We start from the raw sequence: 24,619 nt of genomic DNA, 5'->3' as shown, positions 1-24,619 counted from the left end.
GTGATAGCCTACATTGAATGATGGTGCTACTGTGCCTCTCATTAGTTTATCATTTTAAACTATAACCCTACCAAATACAGGACTACTAAACTTTGGCTGACCATCAGACTATATGGCCTGCTGCAGATTTGCAAGCATAATTTATGTTAAATGAATGCCAGAATCCATCACTTTGATCAATAATTTCCATATTTTAGTGTGCACCTCTCTACCTCACAAAAGGCATGAGGTACTACAACCTGTCACCATCATTTAATTACACGCTGCGTAAAATGTTGGCGCTTTATAAATACAATAAATAATAATAATAATAATAATAATAATAATAACAAAAAAAATTTCATACCGGTTTGTGTATAGGTTTCAATTTACCGTAGTTTGAGATACATTGTGGGGTAAACTAATACCTGTACTTATGTGCACAAGTACAGTTATGCTTTAAAGGACATCCGAAGTGAAAATAAACTGATGAGAAAAACAATTGTATCTATCCTATTTCTCCTAAAAATTACTTTTTTAGATATCCCACATTTTTATTTTAGATTTAAATCTAGTTTTTACGGTTTCATTGTCTCTGCTCAATGATACCTTCATTAAAGTATGCAAGAGCTCCAATCTATGAATTATTGAACATTTTTATCTCTTTCCTGCTCCCAGAAGCCATTTACTGACAGGAAAGTGTTTTATAGCTGTAATTACTACAGTAATCAGTGAGGGTAATGCTATAGTCTGACCCAGTCCAACCCGGTCCCGACCCGGACAGAAACTGTCACTTGCATACCTCAGGTTAAACTTTTTCAGACAGAGAACTAAAAAAAAGGAACACAGCCTAGTTAACTGTATGCTTGGCACTGTATATACACATGTCTATCTCATCATGTCACATCGGTTGTCTTTTAAGGAAGGTTACAGCACAGCCCTGTAAGAAGGGTCAGCGTCTGGACTGCAAGGCCCTGAACTGTAGAAGAATTTGCCTAGTGATACAGAGGAGAGCACTGCTACAATCATGTGACCACAGATATCAGTAAAGAAATATGGTAAATACTGGTATTTTTCATTTTAACTATAATCAGAGAAAAAGCATGTGTGCATCAACCAAGTGAACCTGACAAATCTGGCTTTGCAAATTTGGCCTATTGGCTAATCACGAGACATTGCTCATGCAAATAAGCATTTGCTTTCGCATGCCTAAATATGCAGGGTCAAAACCAAAAACCGCAAAACAATCGCCCTGCGGGAATTAGTTCATGCTATACAGCACTATCCAGGGGCGCCACGAGGAGGCTTCCCATTGCCCCCATACAACCGGGGGTTGTCAGGTTCACTTGGTTGATGCACACATGCTTTTTCTCTGATTATAGTCAGCATTGCATTTCTTTCTTCTGAGGGCAGGTAGTGAGTGGCTTGTTTTAGGAGGTGAGAGCCCTGGAGCAGGCTATTTGCGCCTGTCCGCCCCTTATGTGTCGCGCCCAGGTTATGCGCATATAGCAGAACGCAATGGACGTTGAGGTAAGTGCCTGTTTTTAATCCTGGGAGGTGTGTGCGGGCGGCTCTTCCCGGCGCTGGCCACGCTGGGGAGATCGCCTGCACCCCCTGGCCTCCACCTCCGGGGTGCCGCTGTGTGGGTTCCAGGCGGTGAGAGTGCCTGGGACCCCCGCGGCCCCTGGTTGTATGGGGGCAATGGGAAGCCTCCTCGTGGCGCCCCTGGATAGTGCTGTATAGCATGAACTAATTCCCGCAGGGCGATTGTTTTGCAGTTTTTGGTTTTGACCCTGCATATTTAGGCATGCGAAAGCAAATGCTTATTTGCATGAGCAATGTCTCTTGATTAGCCAATAGGCCAAATTTGCAAAGCCAGATTTGTCAGGTTCACTTGGTTGATGCACACATGCTTTTTCTCTGATTATAGTCAGCATTGCATTTCTTTCTTCTGAGGGCAGGTAGTGAGTGGCTTGTTTTAGGAGGTGAGAGCCCTGGAGCAGGCTATTTGCGCCTGTCCGCCCCTTATGTGTCGCGCCCAGGTTATGCGCATATAGCAGAACGCAATGGACGTTGAGGTAAGTGCCTGTTTTTAATCCTGGGAGGTGTGTGCGGGCGGCTCTTCCCGGCGCTGGCCACGCTGGGGAGATCGCCTGCACCCCCTGGCCTCCACCTCCGGGGTGCCGCTGTGTGGGTTCCAGGCGGTGAGAGTGCCTGGGACCCCCGCGGCCCCTGGTTGTATGGGGGCAATGGGAAGCCTCCTCGTGGCGCCCCTGGATAGTGCTGTATAGCATGAACTAATTCCCGCAGGGCGATTGTTTTGCGGTTTTTGGTTTTGACCCTGCATATTTAGGCATGCGAAAGCAAATGCTTATTTGCATGAGCAATGTCTCTTGATTAGCCAATAGGCCAAATTTGCAAAGCCAGATTTGTCAGGTTCACTTGGTTGATGCACACATGCTTTTTCTCTGATTATAGTCAGCATTGCATTTCTTTCTTCTGAGGGCAGGTAGTGAGTGGCTTGTTTTAGGAGGTGAGAGCCCTGGAGCAGGCTATTTGCGCCTGTCCGCCCCTTATGTGTCGCGCCCAGGTTATGCGCATATAGCAGAACGCAATGGACGTTGAGGTAAGTGCCTGTTTTTAATCCTGGGAGGTGTGTGCGGGCGGCTCTTCCCGGCGCTGGCCACGCTGGGGAGATCGCCTGCACCCCCTGGCCTCCACCTCCGGGGTGCCGCTGTGTGGGTTCCAGGCGGTGAGAGTGCCTGGGACCCCCGCGGCCCCTGGTTGTATGGGGGCAATGGGAAGCCTCCTCGTGGCGCCCCTGGATAGTGCTGTATAGCATGAACTAATTCCCGCAGGGCGATTGTTTTGCGGTTTTTGGTTTTGACCCTGCATATTTAGGCATGCGAAAGCAAATGCTTATTTGCATGAGCAATGTCTCTTGATTAGCCAATAGGCCAAATTTGCAAAGCCAGATTTGTCAGGTTCACTTGGTTGATGCACACATGCTTTTTCTCTGATTATAGTCATTTTTCATTTTAAAACAGTTTTTTTGTTGAAGATGAGGTTACTGGTAGTTTTCAAAAATACTGAAAGTGGGCCATTAACACCTATTTTTGAGCAGCATGAGCGTTTTACGCAGTATTTTCATACGTTTCAGATACATACCAATAGTGCAGATAATGCCTGTGTTCCGTGCCACTATGGGCTCTGAGTCTATGTCCAGGCGGCACATGTGTTCCAAAAAGGTGTCTGCATTTGCAGCATGAAGCTGCTGCGTCTGGATGAAGGCGCTTCCGGCGTCGTGAGACATTGTGACCTACATGGAAAGCAAAATTAACATAGGCACTTATTAGATTGCTTTCTTGGCTTCAATAGGCATCGTAGTCAACAATCCTCTATATACATAGATACATATATAAAATACATACAATTATTAACCTTAATCCTAAACCCCCTATTTTATTGGTGGAAATTAAAGCGGACCTGAACTCAGAACTTCCTCTCTGCTTTAAACTCCTTAGCAGTAACCCCGAGTCAGGCTCAGGACAGAAATCCGCATCTCAGAGCGGTAACTCCGAGCTGGATCCATGGGAGGTGAGTAATGTGCAGGACTGCCGCAGGTCTATCTAGTGGTATGATTTTTAGGGCCTAAAAGCATGTGAAAAAATGGCATCACTTTTAGACACTAAAATCCAGAAATAATCATACCGCCAAGGAGGTTAAAAGATAAGCCACAGCAAAATAACCTTTAAAGAAAAAGGTGTCTTTGTTACAGCTGATATACATCCTGCAATAAATCTGCAGTGTGTCTACTTCCTGCTTTCATGGAAACAGACATATTGTTAATCATCCTGTGTTTACAAATTAGATCTGACACAGCTGAGGGATAAAATTACAATTTGTGCCTAGTCACAGATAAGGAAGGGGGGGGGGGTGGAATTAGACACTAATTCGAGAGGCTCCTTCTCTGGACGGCTTTAGGAAAAGGCTTAAAACCCACCACTTTTGCCAAGCCTTTGAGACTGCATAATGCAGGGTCACAGCGCTTTGAGTCCCCAGGGAGAAAAGCGCTACAGAAATATTATTGTTAATGTAACATAAGGTTGCATTTCTGTTGTTTTTCCTTCTGTCCTGTGCAAGAGTTCAGGTCCACTTTGAGGAAAACTGAGGAATCCTAACCTTGCACCTTAATAAGCAAAAGGAAGACCTCTAGTCCTTGAACAAAAATGCACTAAAAACAAACACCTATTGTGTCTCCATAGGACACTATTGTGTGCAATTTGCATGTGGCATGTGAAAAATGCAGAAATAGCATCATGAAATAGGCATTTTAAATTGCAGACCTATGCGATTTACAAAGCGGCCCATAGTCTTTCATTGTATAAGATTTTGTGTGAGTTTTCGGCTATGCAGCAAAATGCCTGCGATTCAAATAAGTGTGATCCCTGCCCAAGTCAGATGCCACTCTTTCTGGAAAGCCAACTTCTATGTCACCTCCGCAGGCAGCAAAGCTGGGATATTTAGACTGCCCTTTACACTAGATCTGTGCCCCAGAACTGCACACACACACAAAAAAAAAAAAAACACCCTACAATTTCTGAAACCGGCACTAAAGATTCTACAATAATTTCCAATTTCCATTACAGGCCAGCATTTTTTTTCCCTTTCCACAAAGTGTAATTTTTCAGCAGTCCCCATAGTGCTCTCTATATGTGTCATGGTAACTGCAAGAGATTATATACTGTGGTCATTACTGGAAGTGAATGCAAATGTTCCAACTCATCATGGTGGCAGCATTAGTCATCCATCTGCTGCAGCTTCATAGTCACAGCTTCCTTGCTACTACAGCCAACATGTAACACACAGGACCTTATTCAAATAAAAAAGGATCCTTAGCGTCTTCCAAGGCTTATATTTGTGCAATCATTGGATACCATAACGCATATTAAAAATATACCATGAATACACAATGAGAATTTCACATACGTCTGAAATCCTTACTTATCTACCACCCACATTCAATTTGTTTAGCTATGACTACTAAGCTCCTTCTGCAGTTGTAAAATTCATAGGTTTCACTTCAAAGTATTAGTCACTCCCTCACTGATGATGAATTCACTGGTGAAATTCCCAAGACACCACAGCAGAGAAAGAATTTAACACCTTCTAGTCTGAGCATTCAGTTACAAAAGAACATCTACAAGATTGTTACATTACATAGAAGACTAAAAACATGGCTAATTACAAGTCTAACATTTATCTACTAAACAAGCTAGATTGTTTGCTTAATGCAAAATGACATAAAAATATTCAAGTAGAAAACAAGTGAAGCTATGCTATGAATGCTATGAGTCAAATGGCAGGATGTACCTGATGTAGTTTCTGGTGCTCTCTTCAAACACTGATATGAGAGTGATCTAGCAGGCCTGCTAGCATCTCATGTGCTCCTGTATCACTCCCCCTCTTTTGGTACATCTCTAAGCTCCACCCTCTGCCTGTAAGCTCAGACTCTACGTGCAGCTGCACACGGCACGTCAGATGCAGAGAATGACACAGAACCTAACAGTTCTGGACTCAGTGCCTTTATTCATTACAAAACATACATGAAGCATGTGTTTCCTCTAAATACACACAAACTGATGCTCTCTAATGTTTAGTGCACTAGACACCAGGATAAACATCTTAATACTGCCATAAGTAAAATCTAGTTGGTACTTCTACATCCAATCATTCTAAATAACCTTTTATTATCAGAAGTTATCAGCAGAATGAACGATAGAGGGGGCTCATTTGTGGATTTGCTCAGGCTAGGTTAACAGTGGTCAGTTGTATACCGCACACGCTATAATGAGTGTGGACTGCAATGGAGACAGGACATAGAGTTTAATGCAAAGCCTGCATGCAGTGAGCTAGAATAACGTTATCAGTTACAATACAATACTGTGAACAGGCCCATAGAATTGTATGGGCAGTGAGTTGACATGCAGAATTATTCAGCAACGCAACTGAGCACTGTAAACTAGCCCTCAGTGTCTGTGTGGCATGTGTTAACATCCATGGCTAATGGAGGGACCCCAAAATTTGGCTAGGTTCACAATAGTCAGGGTTCCCGACACGGATGGCCACAGTGTATCCGATGTATGATCCATTGTGTCCATTGTAACGGACATCTCACAGACAGCATTTTCATCTATGACAGGTTTGTGTTATGTCCAGTGAGTGTCCAGAAAGGTTGAGCAGGTCAGGACTTTAAAAACTGTCACAGCAATGGCCACAACAGACATTAGTGAATGGATACTACGTTTGTTCATTGCAAAAAAATGGCCTGATTTGGCGGTCAGTGTGAACCTACCCCAAGATTGGCTTTGAAGTGGCTTTAGGACTCGTCCACATGCCTATAAATATGTAGAGCCAACAATACCGGTTTTAATAGGAGCGGCTAAGTCAGCTTCACGTGAATTTGAGCTAAAGTCGCTTTAGTAGGGGAGGAGGGAAGCAGACAATTTGGGTGCAAGCTGCTAGTGGAAAACATGAAAATTTGGGCACCCGATAGATAACATTTTTTTTTTAATAGAAATGTATGATAAAAAGATTGTGCAATATCTGACCCTCTTCATTTTAACTTTATAAACTTACATTAACTGTATATACTGGAAAATACAACCATTTTTAAATATGTTTGAAATCTCATGCATTGATGTAGCCATATCCTGAATATTACCTCTCAATGCCTTTATTTCAATGGGTGTCTATAGTGGAGGTTGAAAAATTGTGTTTTTTGCGATGATTGGCAGCAGGAGGGCTGTTAAGGCTAGGCGTGGGTGGTTAAGCTTTGGTGGTTAAGGTTAGACGTGGGGAAGGGGTGGTTAAGGTTAGACGTGGGGAAGGGGTGGTTAAGGTTAGACATGGGGAAGGGGTGGTTAAGATTAGGCATTGGTAGTGGAAGGGTTCAGTGTGAAAATAGGGTTGTATATAGCTGTAGTAAAATATCTGTATTTTTTACTATATTTTACTATTGTCATTTGCACTGAAAAAGAATATCAGTAAATTTACCAATACTCTACTATCAGGCTTTTGGGTACCCAAATTTCCTTGGTGCCCTTTTTGCATGTACGTGGTAAGGAGCTTATGTTTTCCACTTAGATGATATTTGATTGGTCCATTTCTAAGCTGCATAACATAGGCATCAACTCAGAAGCATTAGCGCCATGCCTACCTATAAGCATTTTTTCTTGCATCTTTCCCTTACTTTAATGTGTGCAGCAACGCTTTGGAAATCGGTTGCACAAAAATGCAGTTGTAAGAATGGCAAAGTGAGTTTGCAAAGCAAATTATTGCAAAGGATTATGCAGTCTGCATGCAATCATAAAAATGCATGCAAACATGTCTAGATGGAACAAGCCATAATCTTACACTAACGTGTCTCATTTTTCATTATCATACAATTGGATGTGAATAGTTAAATACTTTTCATACATGCCACCGATTTAAATATTTGTAGGAATTTATACATTTACCTCAACACGAGTGTGGTTTTTGTGAGCCAATTATAGCAGTAAAGCATCACCTATAACTCATTCAAACATTCTGTGGTTGAGAAAGAGAGATATCTAGTAATACCATCACTCATACCAGCAGTACACAATACTGCAGGGGATGTCCCCTCCCTTACCATGCACAGTACAAAAGATCTAGTCAGAAGGATATTGCTCAGCTATTCCGTTGGATGTCAGCATACGGGAAGTCTCTGACTAAGCATTGAGGATGTAAGGAGTAGTTAAAGAATATTAAACCCAAAAATCATAAAAAAGTGAGTTGTGCAAACACAGTACTGTATCTCTTCTTACACAACAGCAGGGTAAAAATATGGTCAGCTACAGAATTATTTCAAAGAGGACAGTGAAAATGAAATGATATGTAACCTTCAGATAAGCATCCAATCAATAGTAACAAGGTTTGTTACACAACAGGGCATCTTCAGAATTCAAAATTGGAAATTTTGTAACATTAAGTAAAGCAGCGTATAAGAAAAGTTAGAAAAAAGCCATTTGATACAATTGCTGTGAAAGGGTAACCAGTGAAAGGGGGGGGGGGGGGTAGAGAACAGTGCAATAGTTAGAACCTGTCTGACATCCCCTAGAATGCTGTGTCAAAATTTAGTAAATTAAATCGGTACTTGTTCACATGCTCAGCTATGGCATGCTAAAAAGGCTACAAGAAAGCCTAGCCATGAAAGCAAACTGATCCATCAAAGGCCTCTTTTTGCACTTGTTACATATGCATTCCATTCATAGAAATGTGTGCACTCTTCGCCCTGTATCTGTTCAGATTTTTGTTCATCTTTTGTTCCTATTGTACAATGTAATAGGCCATGTTTTGCTCTATGATTTAACACTCCATTTATTACAGAGAATGGTAGTGTGCACAATTTTAATATTGCAGTGAGATATGACATCTCTCTTGTATGAATGCCAGTCTGGTATGATAGTGTACTGCATTCAGTGTATGGTGTTCTGTAGTGAAATAACAGTTGTGTTATTGTACCATTTTGAGCCATATCATGCCAAAATCTCATACATGTGGGCAAGCTTAGCCATCTGACTGGAGTGAATGATTGACAGGGCTCAAAGAACGGGATCTCCTGGAGGGCTTCCCCCATCGCCATGGCGACGGGGCGGGATGACGTCATCGACGTCGTGACGTCAAGGGGGACTCCGATCCACCCCACAGCGCTGCCTGGCACTGATTGGCCAGGCAGCGCACGGGGTCGGGGGGGGGGGGGGGGCGGCTGCGGCGCGACGGATCGGCGGGTAGCGGCGGCGATCGGGCACTGCACGCAGCTAGCAAAGTGCTAGCTGCGTGCAGCTAGCAAATTTTAAATTTTACAGCGAAAAGCTGTAAAATTTAAAATATGTGCAAACATATACAAATAAGAAGTACATTTTTTCCAGAGTAAAATGAGCCATAAATTACTTTTCTCCTATGTTGCTGTCACTTACAGTAGGTAGTAGAAATCTGACAGAAGTGACAGGTTTTGGACTAGTCCATCTCTTTATAGGGGATTCTCAGGGATATATTTATTTTCAAAAGCACTTAGTGAATGTTAGTTGCTCTGTCCAACTGCCAAAAAACTGTAGGGAACAGGGAAGCTGGCCAGCATCATTGTTTAAATCCTTTTTCGGGAATATCTTTATAAAGAATAAAAGCCTTGCTGAGGATCCCCTATGAAGAGATGGACTAGTCCAAAACCTGTCACTTCTGTCAGATTTCTACTGCCTACTGTAAGTGACAGCAACATAGGAGAAAAGTAAAGTAATGTATGGGTCATTTTACTCTTGAAAAAAAAAGGTGTACTTCTTATTTGTATATGTTTGCACATATTTCAAATTTTACAGTTTTTCGCTCTAGTGCCCCTTTAAAGAAAAACTGTTCTAAATGCCATCAGTCCCACGAGGCAGCAGTGTTGCCTAAAGAACAATGCATGCTTATGTAGAAGGCTTTTACTAATATATTCTGAGGGTAGTCATAACGAAATTAATGAAAAATTTCCGCTGTTATTCTAGGCACACACTCATCCACTTTCTATTCATGTTTATAGGTGCAAATGAAATTATCAATGTGAGAATCGGTTCAAAATGATCAAGAAAACTGTTTAATATTTTGACAGTATCCATTAAAACAGCAAGTCAATGCACACTGAACAATTAGATTGAAAGGCATGTGGCCAATATAAAACTGATAAGGGTGAATGATGAAAGATAATAGAAGGATGAAATTCAGATTGCTCGTAATTAAAATGCACTTATGATTTGTATACAAAATACATATCTGGACTATTCCTGTCTGGGCATTCATTAAATGTAACGTTCGCTTCCAGAATTTTTCCTTTCTGTATCAGGCTTCTGCCCACCTACACCCAGGAAAGCCATATTGGATTAAAAGGACTGAGCTGCTACAAAATTGGATCAACTCCCTATGCTTCCAACTAGGTTATTGACCTATGCAGTGCCGCATGCCTCGTTTTTTTCAGTCCCTGACCTCTCTAGCAAATGCTTCAGCTGCTGACATTACAAATGACCTTGAAAAGGGCACAGTGCATCTTGCTGCATGATGCTTAATATAGAACAGCTATATATATATATATATATATATACACACGAGAATGCATACCACTGTCTAATTGGAAAAGCCAGTGCAGTGCCACATACTGTAAATATCATTATTTTACCATTTACATTATGAGCGTTAAATATACTTACAAAAATCCTATAATATGTAACACACATGTAAAATTGACACATTTACAAAATAATGATATGAAAATGAAATTTTCCTGTTAGTGCAACAAAATAAAACACCCTCCTGCTATAAAGTAACTGGTCTCAAAAGGGTGAGGTGTATTAAATTACGTAACAACGACTAGCTAAATGTAGCTAGTATGCCCATGTTTTGTCAATAAACGCAGGATAAGACACTTCAAACACCTTATTGCAAATGAAGTAAACTGGTATAACTCAAAAGGGAGTCACTAAGATGGGGGGGGGGGGGGGGAAGGAAAAAAATTATACCTAGTAAAAATAACTTTACGTAAGTAAATTATGTAAATAAAACCACACTCCTTTTTGCAGGAACAAATACAGGATCTTAACATTTGACTTTTCTTGAAAATTTTGCTCTACAGGTCAGAAAGCACAGCTTGACAGAAACTTTTAAATAATCATTCTCTCCCCAAATAGTCCTGTGCAAATTATTACTTCAGCCCCTACTAATTCCAGCTCATCTCACAGGGCAAAAAATAAAAGTCTTGTCAAGATTAAATTTTATATTACATCTCTGCCTGTAAATAACCTTGAAATAGCTTATCATTGTAGTACACATTTTATTTAGATTGGAATACATTATTTTTTACAGGTCAAGCTCAGACTACTATGCAGTCAAGATGCAGTACCCAATGGTATAAAATTGTGCCCACTTCTGAGGCAGGACACGCCTCCTCTGTCTCCTTAGCAACTACATATGCAGCACTTTATAGGGGAGCAGCCATCTTTAGCCTCAGAGTAGCAGCTAGGAGAATCATGGTCGCGTACTTACAAGCTGCTACATCCAGTTATACAATTGTATCCACATATATGCAGGCCCGCCTTCATGGACCAGAGTGATGGACATATACCGCGCAGGCGCACTATAAAGTACTCATGTAAGATGCCTGCAGAGCAGATGTAGAACAGAGAATTGACCCCAGCATAGCTGCTTGTAAATTAGAATCCTACAAAAATGAATATCTAGCCGCCGCCTATAAGTGTCCCCAACTGACCAGCATTGCATTAGCGGAAAGTTACTCATTACCTGTATAGCTGGGTGTGGCTGCAGTCAATAGCGCCTCACTCCACACTCTTCTTACTGTCGTCCGATTGACAGTAGCCGGCAGCTACCCAGAAGCAAGGTGATCCCTGCAGAGCCTCTTCACAAGCCTACACCTGCCGCACAGATCCCTCCGCCATTCTTACGTATTGCAGTGCTCGTCATTGTGCATTCTACACAGCATTGTGATCCTGAGCTCAGGCTACCGGGATAACTTTACATTGTAGTGGTGGATGAATTATCCTATAAGTAATAACATAGTAGAAAAAAAGGAACTATTTTGCGGAGAGATCATATTCAGTGACTTCAGTTACAGTGACGCATTAGCCTTACTGGCCAATGAAGCTGTAGGGAAGATGCATTTGCCTTGTGCGTGTAGAGGTGCTGAGCAGCGCATGCCTGAATCGTTTCACTTGCATCATCAACTGATTTCTTTGTGATTTCTTTTTATTCGCTTCCCTGATTAGTTGGTGTGGGTCCAGGACTACGTAAAACTGGTTCTGTGCTTATTGCTTCACAGTAGGTTGTGGCTTCTGGTCACTGGTGTAGTGCAGCCATCTTTGTTGAGGGTACACAAATTGTTGGAGAGTGTGACTTGCGATCTCAAATATTTCCTATAGCTACAGACATAACATTTCCTGTATACTAAAGAACTGTAGTGAACATAACTTAATTAATAATATTGTTTGTTTTTCTTTACAATAATCACTTAAAATATTTAGTCAGTGTTTGCCTATTGTAACATATTTCATGTCCCTGATTTATTTTCTTAAATTCATTATAGGTGGTGGTAGGTGATTGGTACAGAATGTTCATGCAATTCATTAAGGAAAATTGGATACTTACCTGCCGGTAATTTTCCTTTCCAGATGTATCCATGGCAGCACGATTGGGTTAAGTCCCGCCCACTTCACCCCATAGGACACATGATGTATAAATTAATTCCCTATAGCATCCCCCCCTAGTCTTGTAACACATGATGTATAAATTAATTCCCTATAGCATCCCCCCCTAGTCTTGTAACTCGGATCACCGAATCTAAGGAGGGCGCCTCGTGCTGCCATGGATACATCTGGAAAGGAAAATTACTGGCAGGTAAGTATCCAATTTTCCTTATTCCATATGTCTCCATGGCAGCACGATAGGTAGATAACTAGTCAATAAATTAGGGAGGGATGAGGTGCGATTTCAGAAGTTTTTATTATCCTTCATATATGATATCAATCTCATACATACTTCCCTTTTTTATTTTTTTGCTGCATCACCCATTATTTACAGTATTTACAGATAACACATTTGTACCAAACTGCACAGGAGTATTGGCAGCAGGATCTACCCTGTAATGTCTCATAAACGTGTTTAGAGATTTCCAATTTGCCGCTTGGCAGATCTTTTCAGGTGAGACCTGAGTGAATGCCGCCCAGGAAGCGGCCATGCCTCTGGTCGAGTGGGCTGATACTTGTTTGGGGGGAGTTAGACCACGAATTTTATAGGCCTCCTAAATGGTCCTAACTAACCAGCCTGCTATAGTTTTGGACGAAGCTGGTAGTCCTTTCCTGTAGCCTGAGGCTATAATAAAGAGTCTCTCCGACTTCCTAATGGATGCAGTCCTAGAGATGTATTCTTTTAAAGTGGCCCCTACATCCAGGGGATGTGGAACTTCTCTATCTTCCTTCCATAATGTGGGAAGAGTCCAATCCTGATTAAAATGGTACAGGGATGCTACTTTCGGAATAAATTGTTGGATTGGTCTTAAGACCACTCTATCTGGAAAAAAGGTCAAATAAGGCTCCTCAGAGCTCAATGCCTGTAGTTCTGAAACACGTCTAGCCGATGAAATGGCCACTAGGAATGCTGTTTTTTAAGTTAGATGCAATGTGGTACAGTCCATAGTTGGTGTAAATGGTGGCTCTGATAACACCTCTAACACAAGGGGTAGGTCCCACTTGGGGAAAAAAGTCTTCCTAGGAGGCTTCTGCTTCATTGCCCCTCTCAGAAACTGTACTACTAGAGGATGTAATGCCCATCTAGTGTCGGTAAGTGCTGACAAGGCCGAAACTTGCACCTTAAGTGAATGATATCCTAGGTCTTTGTCTAATCCTGTCTGTAAGAACCGGAGTACCTCTTTCACTTGTGGTCTAAGGGGATCACTTTGTAGTCCATTTGAGAAAGTTATGAAGCGATTCCAAATCTTCTCATAGGACGTTTTAGTAGACGGTTTACAGGCCTTTAGAATGGTATTGACCACCGCATCCGAGAATCCTAGGGCTTCAAGCTTTTTCCTTTCAATATCCATACTGTTAATTGCAATGTTTCTGGATTGGAATGCAGAATTGGACCCTGATGCTACAGGTTGGAGCAGTGAGGTAGTCTCATCGGTTGAGACACACTTAGGTACCATAGTAGGGGGAACCACGGCCGTCTGGGCCAGAAGGGGATGATCGCTATTAGCGTCACACGTTCCCTGAGCAATCTTAGTAGTAAGCGGTGGATGAGAGGAACTGGGGGAAATACATATCCCAGATTGAAGTTCCAGTCCGCCAGCAATGCGTCGGTTGCTATCGCCCCCATCATTCTCCACCTGGACATATAGGCTCTGCACTTGGTGTTCTTGCCTGTTGCCATAAGGTCCACTTGTGGCGTACCTGTCCTGCTGCATATCTGTCGAAATATGTTGTTGTTCAGGGACCACTCGTTGTTGTCGAGATGGTGTCTGCTCAAATAGTCCGCCTCGGTATTCTGTATCCCGGGAATATACGTTGCTGAGATACTGAGAAGATGTTCCTCTGCCAGTTGGAATATAGGGGCGACTTCCTGTAATAACCTTCTGGACCTCGTCCCGCCCTGTTTGTTTACATAGGCAACTGCCGTTCTGTTGTCCATTCGTAACAGCACGAACTTCCCCTTTACAAGGTGTTTGAACTCCTGCAGGACCAGATGTGCTGCCCTGATCTCCAAAACGTTCGCTGGGAGGTCCGACTCCTCCCAGCTCCATCCTCCTTGAGCTACCTTCTCTCGTAGGTAACCTCCCCACCCCCTCCGACTGGCATCTGTAGTAATTATGATCAGAGAGGGTGGGAAAATCATTAATGGGACTGACAGGTTCTCCCTTCTGGTCCACCAGTATAAACTGTCCCTCATGGGCTGTGAGATTACAATCTGCTGTGACATCTTCCTGCTGTGCCATTGCGCCAGAAAACCTACTTGCCATTCCCTGGCATGCCATTGGGCCCAACGGACCATTGGGATTGTCGAGGTCATTGATCCTGTTAGACTTAGACTCTGGGTCACCGTTAGTGATGATGCACAGATTGTATTCCGCACCTTCTGAATTAATTTTTCCTGCTTGTCTATTGGAAGACTTATCGTATTCGACTGCGCCCGGAATATGGCTCCTAGGAACACAGTCTCTCTGGATTGTAAAAGTTGACTCTTTTTCAGATTGATCTTCCATCCAAAGTTCTCCAGTTGATTCAGTAATATCTGTCTGTGTAGTAAGATTTGTTTTTCGTCCTGCCCCAGAAGTAGTATGTCGTCCAGGTAGTGGAATAGCCTGAGTCCACTTATTCTCAGAGTCTCGACTAACGACAATAGCACTTTTGAGAATGTTCTTGGGGCGGTACAAATACAGAATGGTAGACAGCGAAACTGGTAGTGATGGTTTCCTACTGCAAATCTGAGAAATTTTTGGTATTGAGGATGTATCATGATATGGAGATAGGCGTCCTCTAAGTCTACTGAGAGGGCCCAGTCGTCCTTGAGAAAAACTTTCGTCATTGTCTGTAGTGTCTCCGTTTTGAATTTGCTGAGCTTGATATGTTTGTTTAATCTCCTGAGGTCCATGTCAGGTCGGAGGTCTCCTGTCTTCTTCTTGACAAAGAATAGAGGGGAATAGACCCCTCTGCCTCTCTGTCTTTGAGGTACTTCTATAATTGCGTTCTTCCTCAGTAAATCCTGTATATAGTCCATAAGCACCTGTATCTTCTCTTGAGCTGTTGGAATCTTTGTTACTGCAAAGATCTGTCGTGGTGTCGAGGTAAACCTTCAGCGATGCCCGTTTTTTACTGTCTGGACCACCCAGGGATCCTTGATGTTTTCCGCCCAGACACTCGCAAAGGCCTGAAGCCTCCCGCCTACTGGCAGTGTCCGGGCGGATTGACCATCAAAAAGTCTTTTGCTGACTTGACCCCTGGTTGGCCTTTTTCTGTTTATTGATTCTCTGGAGTGTCGACTGAGAGCTGTGCCAGTTGCATCTGAAACCACCTGATGATCTGTAGTTTGTAGCTGCTCTGTATCTATTCTGCTGAAAGTTAGGTCTTTGAGCCACAATTGGTCTCTTACTCTTGCGGTCTTTGGGAATCATCCTCGACTTGCCACCGGTTACCCTTGTGATGGCGGTCTCCATTTCCTGTCCGAATAAGTTTCTCCCATCATAAGGGATCTTGCACCAGTCTTGTTTAGACCCCTGGTCGGCCGACCAGTGCTTAAGCCATAATGCTCTCTTGGAAACGACTGAACTGAGCATGGATCTAGAGGAACACCGCAGGATATCCACTGACGCTTCACCAATAAAGTCCACCGTTAGTTTGAAATCATCCAAAGCGGAAATAGTATCCTTGTCTGCGTCAGACCTAATGGCTTCTTCAATATTGCTAGTCCAGGTTCTTAATGCCTCTGATACTGCTGTAAGTGCAACTGCCGGTTTACAAGCGCTTCCTGAGTATGTATACGACTTTTTTAATTCTGCATCTATCTTTCGATCTAATGGATCAGCGAATAAGACCGCATTCTCTCGAGGTAGAGTTACATGTCTAGCAAGATTCATAATAGATGCGTCTACTTTGGGGGGTTCATCAAGGACCTCCGTCTTCTTTTCTTCCAATGGGTACATCTTGTTTAATTTATTAGAAACCGATGGTTTCTTGTAAACTCTCTTCCATTCATCTAATATAATCTCCTGGATTTTATCTATAAACGGAAATGTCTTAACATTTTTATTAAGATGAGCATAGTATTCTCTTTGCGACTGAGAAGATGTAGTCGGGGTCTCATCCTCCTGCCAGTCCATGGCTTCCCTTATCGAAGCTATATACGGTTGTACTAGAGCAAAGTCAAATCCCACTATTGGTTGTTCCAGATCTCCGTCGGGATTAGATACGGGTTCCTTCCGAGTCTCCATAGTATCCCGTGAATTAGGAGTTGGTAAAGATGCAATATATTGTTCCATGGACTCCTGTACTGCTTGCTTTATCATTAGGGATATATCTTTAGGTTGCTCTGGTTCTCTAGCCATGGAATCAAAGCATCCTCTGCATACTAGCTTTCCAGGCAAGAAATCTCTGTCACAGGCCCAGCATCTTCTCCTTGAATCTGAGCGTGAGCTTCTGTATCTAGGTGATTTGCTTCTATCTCTCCTGTGTTCAGAGCGTCTTCTAGAGCGAGAACGGGAGCGAGAACGTGAACGAGTCTTCCTCCTTGAGGGTGACCTCCTTTTAGGTGAGTATCTATAGGATGGACCCTCATAAACTTCCACTTCATCCAGCTCCAGTACTTGCTCTTGGATCAGTCTGTAACGACAATAGGATGTAATTTAGACAGCTCTCTTTAATACCTATATACAGGCCACTTACATACTGCTTCCTACCTTAAGCCATTGCTCTGGTCAGTGTCAGGTAACAGTGCCTCCATAGCAACAGCAACCCTGCTGTACAAAAGTAAAACATGCTATGAGTTCCTAAAGCAAGAATAGAAGATGAACTATCCTCTAACCTCTGGATCTCACCGGCTCCTGCCTCATACCTTATGTCTTGCTTCTATCAACTTGCCGCGACACAGCAGGCGAGGTCCACACGCTGCCCGTCCACACTCCGTCTGACAGCTGGAGTGAGATGCGGCATGCAGTTAAATCTGCCCTCAAGTCTTAATCAGACCAATAGCGGCAAAGGGCGGAGCCACGGCATCTAGCCGTACAATCAGGCGCTTGGTTATGGCGGCGGAAGTAACGTACGCGTGACTTCACGCGTGACATCGCCCCCCGGAAATGTAAACTCAGGTTGGAGCGCACGCCAAGCCGAAGGCGGAAGCATCACTACCGCCATACGCAAGTGAGTGAGCCGTGCACCTGACAGGCCAAACACTAAAGCGGAGGCACTGAAATAGAAGCATTGCATGTAACCCGACAAGAATATATATATATATATATATCAGTATATACCAGGTGGTGAAGGAGCATTGCAGTCACACCAAACCTTAGAACCACGGCCAGAAGTGGTTATTTCTCCAGCCAGCGTCCATTGGTTGGAGGCAGGGAAACATCAGCAGGAGAGGCTGAACCTGCTGGAAGGTAGGAAGCGGATCTCCATGATAAACTTCTTCAAACTTCTTAAATTGCCACGTCCCGGGGTGAGGTGATCACGAGGACAAAAAGACTAGGGGGGGATGCTATAGGGAATTCATTTATACATCATGTGTCCTATGGGGTGAAGTGGGTGGGACTTAACCCAATCGTGCTGCCATGGAGACATATGGAAAGAGAGAGATACTGCTTGCTTAGCAGTTGGAAAAAAGCTGTTGTTTCCAACAATGCAACAAGGTTCACAGGCAGCAAACTGTCAAGGCCATGGTCCTCACATCACACTGGGAGATGTTTCACCTCAATATCAAACATACAGATGTACCTGATGATCTATTCCAGAAAAGATAAACATTTCTTATAGGAAAGGGGGTATCAGTGGGTCTATCTATTCTCAGTGTGGGCCATCTCAGCTCAGAGTGAAGCCGAAAAAGGCTCACCCTGCTCCTGCACAAAGTCCAGGCCCTTGCTGATTACTATTCCCCCTTTGAAATGTAACACCTCAGGGGGGCGGGGTGCAGGCACTGGCTATTGCTAATTAATCTTTTTATTTTTTATTTTTTTAATACACTTTTCACTAAAAATGGTATCTTTAGTGGGCACCTTGAAGGAAATTTTAAGTAATATAAATCTGGCCAGTTACTTACCTGGGGCTTCTTCCAGCCTCCTGAAGCCCTCCTGGTCCCTCCTCCTCATTCCATGCTGCTCCGTTTATCCATTACTTCCCCCCTCTGAACAATGCATGTGCAAACCTTTGCCACGCACCCTCCATTAGGTTCTGCGCTTGCCCAGTAAATAAAAATTGCTACTGCTCTTGCGCAGAACTCTACTGGCCACAGAAGCACAATCGAGGAGTGGCTCGGTCGGGATCGCTCATGCGCAGTGGCTCGCAACTGGAAGAGTCTGCCAGTTTTCAGAGGGGAAGAGCAAATGAATGGAGCAGCAGGGAAATATGGCGGGGGACTAGAAAAATACCCAGGTAAGTCAAACTGGGCACATTTATTTTACTTAACAATCCCTTTAAGGTCATAGACAGGCTCAATCAGTGTCACCCTTAACAATTGTTGCTTGATGATTAGGGCAACACTGCAAAGAATGAACACTGTACAATTATGTTGCTAAAGGTGCCAATCAATGATACTTTCTTGATTGTACAATTTTACCACTTCTATGTAATATGAGAGACTAACTTAAAGAGACTGAAAGACGAAGAATACTAAAGCTCTGATACTTACCCGGGGCTTTCAGCCGTTCAGCTGAGGAGAGCCCCGGTAACAGGCTCTGTAACATCAGTCCGGGTCTACTGCGCATGTGCGGGAGGTCTGCGTGTGCGCAGTAGATCCAGACTGGCATCGACTGAGCCTTTTACCGGAGCTCACCGCGGCTGAACAGCAGACCGCAGGAGGATGGCACGGGACTTAGACGTTTTTATGGGGCAGAAGAAAGCCCCGGGTATGTAACAGAGCTTTAGTATTCTTCATCTCTGAGTCTCTTTAAGTATCCATTCAAAGTATATTTATTCAGTTTACCCTACTACTACAGAGATTTAGTAAGATTGTACAACCAAAATTGTATCATTGCTAGTCACGTTTAGCAATAGCCAAGTTCAATTGTTCAAAGGAGGGGTGACATATAGGCGAATGAATGAGTGGCTTCCAGTGGGTCAGATAAGTGTAACACAAAGGGCTCAATTGTTGCGCATCGTTTAGGGATGTGCTGTGCTGCCTTGCCAGACAACAACTGTACTGAACATATGGTCTGCTGAAACAGCATCAAACAACTGCCATGGCCCAAGAAGGATTGAAGAGCTTCAGTCCTTGTCTATCAAAGAGTCCTTTTCCAGTTTTTTGGTACATAGTCATGTCAAGTTCCTTCCGACTTCCACAGATCTCAGTCATTTTATTTTTCATCCTCTTACAGCAATACATCTAATACAAGGGAAGAATGATTACACTGTTTGGATGTTAGATGTTGTATTATCCATTAATAGTAGGAACAGCAAATCCAAATGCTTTATTATTGCTTTTCTTAGGTAAAATGAATGAAAGACAAGTTTTTGGTGAAAATGGAACACACTCTACCTTCCCCTCCTCTGCTGGGGGTGCTGGACACCAAGCTGCTTGTGGAAATGTTTGTTCAAACGAAGTCCGCACATGCCAGGAGGTAGAAAGATACAAAAAGCTTTATTTAGGCAACCATGTACACTACAGCATAAATTGGCTAATATGTTTCAGAGTCCTTGTGTGTCCTTAAAGAGAGTCTGAAGCGAGAATAAATATCGCTTCAGACCTCATAGATAGCAGGGGCATGTGTGCCCCTGCTAAAACGCCGCTATCCCGCGGCTTAACGGGGGTCCCTTCACCCCTAAATCTCCTCCGTACAGCGGGGGAGCGCTTCCGCATTGGGACAGGGCTAACCGTCGCAGCCCTGCCCCACGCGCGTCTGTCAGACGCGTATCTCCGCCTCTCCCCTGCCCCTCTCAGTCTTCCTTCACTGAGAGGGGCGGGGGAGAGGCGGCGATGCGCGTCTGATAGACGCGACTAGAGGCAGGGCTGCAGCCGTTAGCCCTGCCTCCAGGAAAAGGAGATTTACGACCAAGGTTTGAGGGGGTGGGTTTGGGGGTGAAGGGACACCCGTTTAGCCGCGGGATAGCGGCGTTTTAGCAGGGGCACACATTCCCCTGCTAACTATGAGCTCTGAAGCGAGATTTATTCTCGCTTCAGGGTCTCTTTAAAGGATATGTGAGGAGAATGTTGCATTGCTCACCTATGGCTTCTTCCAGCCCCTAGAAGTCTCCATGTACCTCACCGTAGTTCTTATGTACTGTACTCTCCAGCTGTCCTCTACACTAGGATCTGGGTCAGCGTCTTCCGCACTTTCACGGTGAATGCGTGTGTGCCTCCCTCGATCGTACTCCCCACGTGCGCAGAATGCTCCCGGTGAAGCACCATTTACCTCATGTATCCTTTAAAGGATACCCGAACTGACATGTGACATGAGGAGATAGACATGTGTATGTACAGTGCCTAGCACACAAATAACTATGCTGTGTTCCTTTTTTTCTTTCTCTGCCTGAAAGAGTTAAATATCAGGTATGCAAGTGGCTGACTCCGTCCTCACTCAGACAGGAAGTGACTACAGTGTGACCCTCACTGATAAGAAATTCCAACTATAAAACACTTTCCTAGCAGAAAATGGCTTCTGAGAGCAAGAAAGAGGTAAAAAAGGGCAATTTCTTATCAGTGAGGGTCACACTGTAGTTACTTCCTGTCTGAGTCAGGACTGAGTCAGCCACTTGCATACCTGCTATTTAACTCTTTCAGGCAGAGAAAGAAAAAAAGGAACACAGCATAGTTATTTGTGTGCTAGGCACTGTACATACACATGTCTATCTCATCATGTCACATGTCAGTTCGGGTATCCTTTAATCATAGCCAATGGCAGACAAGCTTTAAAAGCGACCATTGCCAGATGGATTCAGCAGAATATTTACCTGACTTACAGCTTACAAACCAAAGAGCTTCCAAGAATTATTACAACTCATTCCAAATGAGCAGCATCAACTTCATGGACAGAGAGGGCTGGAGCCTGGAGCCACTAGCAAACTAGACTTGCAGCACATCTACCTGGTCCAGCAAAAATACATTTGGGAAACACAATAGATATTTCAGACTTGTTCTTTGGTATTAAAGTGTTGCAGGCTGTTCATCCCCTCCAATGTTTAGCTCATGGTTCTCCTCTCAGTTGTGCTATCCTGGAAATTATCAGAAAAGGCAAATTTTAATTAACTGCCAGCATTTTTTTTCCAATATTGAAAAGGACATCACCCTAACTACCCATCCTTTATTTTACATTGATTAAAATTTGTTTTTGAAGCATTATTTTGTGATATCATCTTTCTTAATAATAGTAAGTAATGGGGAGTTGCTTGTGTATGTATGTATATATAGTGATGTGAAAAACTATTTGCCCCCTTCCTGATTTCTTATTCTTTTGCATGTTTGTCACACTTAAATGTTTCTGCTCATCAAAAAACATTAACTATTAGTCAAAGATAACATAATTGAACACAAAATGCAGTTTTAAATGATGGTTTTTATTATTTAGTGAGAAAAAAAACTAAAAACCTACATGGCCCTGTGTGAAAAAGAAATTGCCCCCTGAACTTAATAACTGGTTGGGCCACCCTTAGCAGCAATAACTGCAATCAAGCGTTTGCGATAACTTGCAATGAGTCTTTTACAGCGCTCTGGAGGAATTTTGGCCCACTCATCTTTGCAGAATTGTTGTAATTCAGCTTTATTTGAGGGTTTTCTAGCATGAACCGCCTTTTTAAGGTCATGCCACAACATCTCAATAGGATTCAGGTCAGGAATTTGACTAGGCCACTCCAAAGTCTTCATTTTGTTTTTCTTCAGCCATTCGAGGTGGATTTGCTGGTGTGTTTTGGGTCATTGTCCTGCTGCAGCACCCAAAATCGCTTCAGCTTGAGTTGACGAACAGATGGCCGGACATTCTCCTTCAGGATTTTTTGGTAGACAGTAGAATTCATGGTTCCATCTATCACAGCAAGCCTTCCAGGTCCTGAAGCAGCAAAACAACCCCAGACCATCACACTACCACCACCATATTTTACTGTTGGTATGATGTTCTTTTGCTGAAATTCTGTGTTACTTCTACGCCAGATGTAACGGGACACGCACCTTCCAAAAAGTTCAACTTTTGTCTCGTCGGTCCACAAGGTATTTTCCCAAAAGTCTTGGCAATCATTTAGATGTTTTTTAGCAAAATTGAGACGAGCCTTAATGTTCTTTTTTCTTAAAAGTGGTTTGCGCCTTGGATATCTGCCATGCAGGCCATTTTTGCCCAGTCTCTTTCTTATGGTGGAGTCGTGAACACTGACCTTAATTGAGGCAAGTGAGGCCTGCAGTTCTTTAGATGTTGTCCTGGGGTCTTTTGTGGCCTCTCCGATGAGTTTTCTCTGTGCTCTTGGGGTAATTTTGGTCGGCTGGCCACTCCTGGGAAGGTTCATCACTGTTCCATGTTTTTGCCATTTGTGGATGAGGGCTCTCACTGTGGTTCGCTGGAGTCCCAAAGCTTTAGAAATGGCTTTATAACCTTTACCAGACTGATAGATATCAATTACTTTTGTTCTCATTTGTTCCTGAATTTCTTTGGATCTTGGCATGATGTCTAGCTTTTGAGGTGCTTTTGGTCTACTTCTCTGTGTCAGATAGCTCCTATTTAAGTGATTTCTTGATTGAAACAGGTGTGGCAGTAATCAGGCCTGGGAGTGACTACAGAAATTGAACTCAGGTGAGATAAACCACAGTTAAGTTCTTTTTTAACAAGGGGGGCAATTACTTTTTCACACAGGGCCATATAGATTTGGAGGTTTTTTTTTCTCACTAAATAATAAAAACCATCATTTAAAACTGCATTTTGTGTTCAATTATGTTATCTTTGACTAATAGTTAACGGTTTTTGATGAGCAGAAACATTTAAGTGTGACAAACATGCAAAAGAATAAGAAATCAGGAAGGGGGCAAATAGTTTTTCACATCACTGTATATACCGTATTTTTCGGAATATAAGACGCACTTTTTCTTCCCCAAAACTGGGGAGGAAAAGTGGGTGAGTCTTATATTCAAAAGGTACGGTTTTGGGTCCCAGAATATACTCACCTGATCCTGCCGCCGCCACTCTCCTCTCCTCCATCTGCGGTAATCTGAGGCTGCCCGACCATCCAGATTCATGTCTTCTGTATCATTAAGCTTCCCATTCCTTAAGGATGCAGCTCTTTGGCGTCCCATCCGCCGCGTTCCTCATCGCTGCAGTCTCGGTATACAGACTGCAGCCTTCCGGTGTACGCATTCCTCTGCCCGATACTCTTCCTAGTTACCGCGTCATAGGCACTTCCTGGTTACAGTGCCTCTTCTGTGTGACCCGCAGCGCACGTGCGCCTGACGTCACGTGCGCTGTAACCAGGAAGTGCCTATGACGCTTTAACTAGGAAGCGTATCGGCAGAGGAACGAGTACACCGGAAGGCTGCAGTCTATATACCGAGACTGCAGCGATGAGGAACGCGGCGGATGGGACACCAAAGAGCTGCATCCTTAATGAGTGGGAAGCCTCATGATACAGAAGACATGAATCTGGATGATCGGGCAGCCTCGGATTACCGCTGATGGAGGACAGGAGCGCGGCGGCAGGATCAGGTGAGACACAGCAGAGGTTAGTTAGTGAAGTGTAGCATAGTGTAGTGTTGTTGGTGGGTGGGGGGGGGGGCAGAAGGGGTTAGTTAGTGAAGTGTAGTGTAGTTGGTGGGGGCAGCATAGGTTAGTGAAGTGTAGTGTAGTTGGTGGGGACAGCAGAGGGTAGTTAATGAAGTGTAGTGAGGTGTAGTTGGTGGGGGGCAGAAGGGGTTAGTTAGTGAAGTGTAGTTGGTGGGGGACAGAAGGGGTTAGTTAGTGAAGTGTAGTGTAGTTGGTGGGGACAGCAGAGGTTAGTTAGTGAAGTGTAGTGAGGTGTAGTGTAGTTGGTGGGGGGCAGAAGGGGTTAGTTAGTGAAGTGTAGTGAGGTGTAGTGTAGTTGGTGGGGGGCAGAAGGGGTTAGTTAGTGAAGTGTAGTGTAGCTGGCCAGTGTAGCCTAGATGGAGACATTTTAGAGGGGAGTAGGTTGGTGAGACGCCCCTGCACCAAAGACGCATCTAGGTTTAGTTAATTTTTTTTTCCTGATTTTTGCCATCTAAAACTAGGTGCGTCTTATATGTCGGAGCGTCTTATATTCCGAAAAATACGGTATATGTGTGTGTGTGTGTGTATGTATATATATATCTATATATATATATATATATATATATATATATATATATATACATATACACACACAAAGTGGAAGGGTTGTCACTCATGAATTAAGTC

At 43.4% G+C, this 24,619-nt stretch overlaps 1 protein-coding gene across 3 annotated transcripts in view; it reads right to left on the bottom strand.

Annotated features, from left to right (window-relative positions):
* Positions 1-11,519, bottom strand: part of PKM (pyruvate kinase M1/2) — a 43,009-nt gene extending 31,490 nt beyond the window's left edge. The window contains exons 1-2 of one of the 3 annotated variants that reach the window (XM_068275761.1): positions 11,329-11,519; positions 3,148-3,298 (exon numbers count right to left, since the gene is read on the bottom strand). In XM_068275761.1, coding sequence (XP_068131862.1) covers positions 3,148-3,292 — 145 coding nt within the window. In that variant the 5' untranslated portion in view covers positions 3,293-3,298; positions 11,329-11,519. Of the gene's footprint in view, positions 1-3,147; positions 3,299-5,352; positions 5,442-11,328 lie in introns of those variants that run through there. The other 2 variants (XM_068275758.1, XM_068275759.1) reach the window with 2 other exon arrangements.
* Positions 11,520-24,619: the final 13,100 nt, after the last annotated feature.

The sequence above is a fragment of the Hyperolius riggenbachi genome, chromosome 3 (assembly GCF_040937935.1).
Source record: "Hyperolius riggenbachi isolate aHypRig1 chromosome 3, aHypRig1.pri, whole genome shotgun sequence".
NCBI lineage: Eukaryota > Metazoa > Chordata > Amphibia > Anura > Hyperoliidae > Hyperolius > Hyperolius riggenbachi.
The sequence above is the reverse complement of the archived record's forward strand: the minus strand, read 5'-3'. Positions and strand labels throughout refer to the sequence as shown.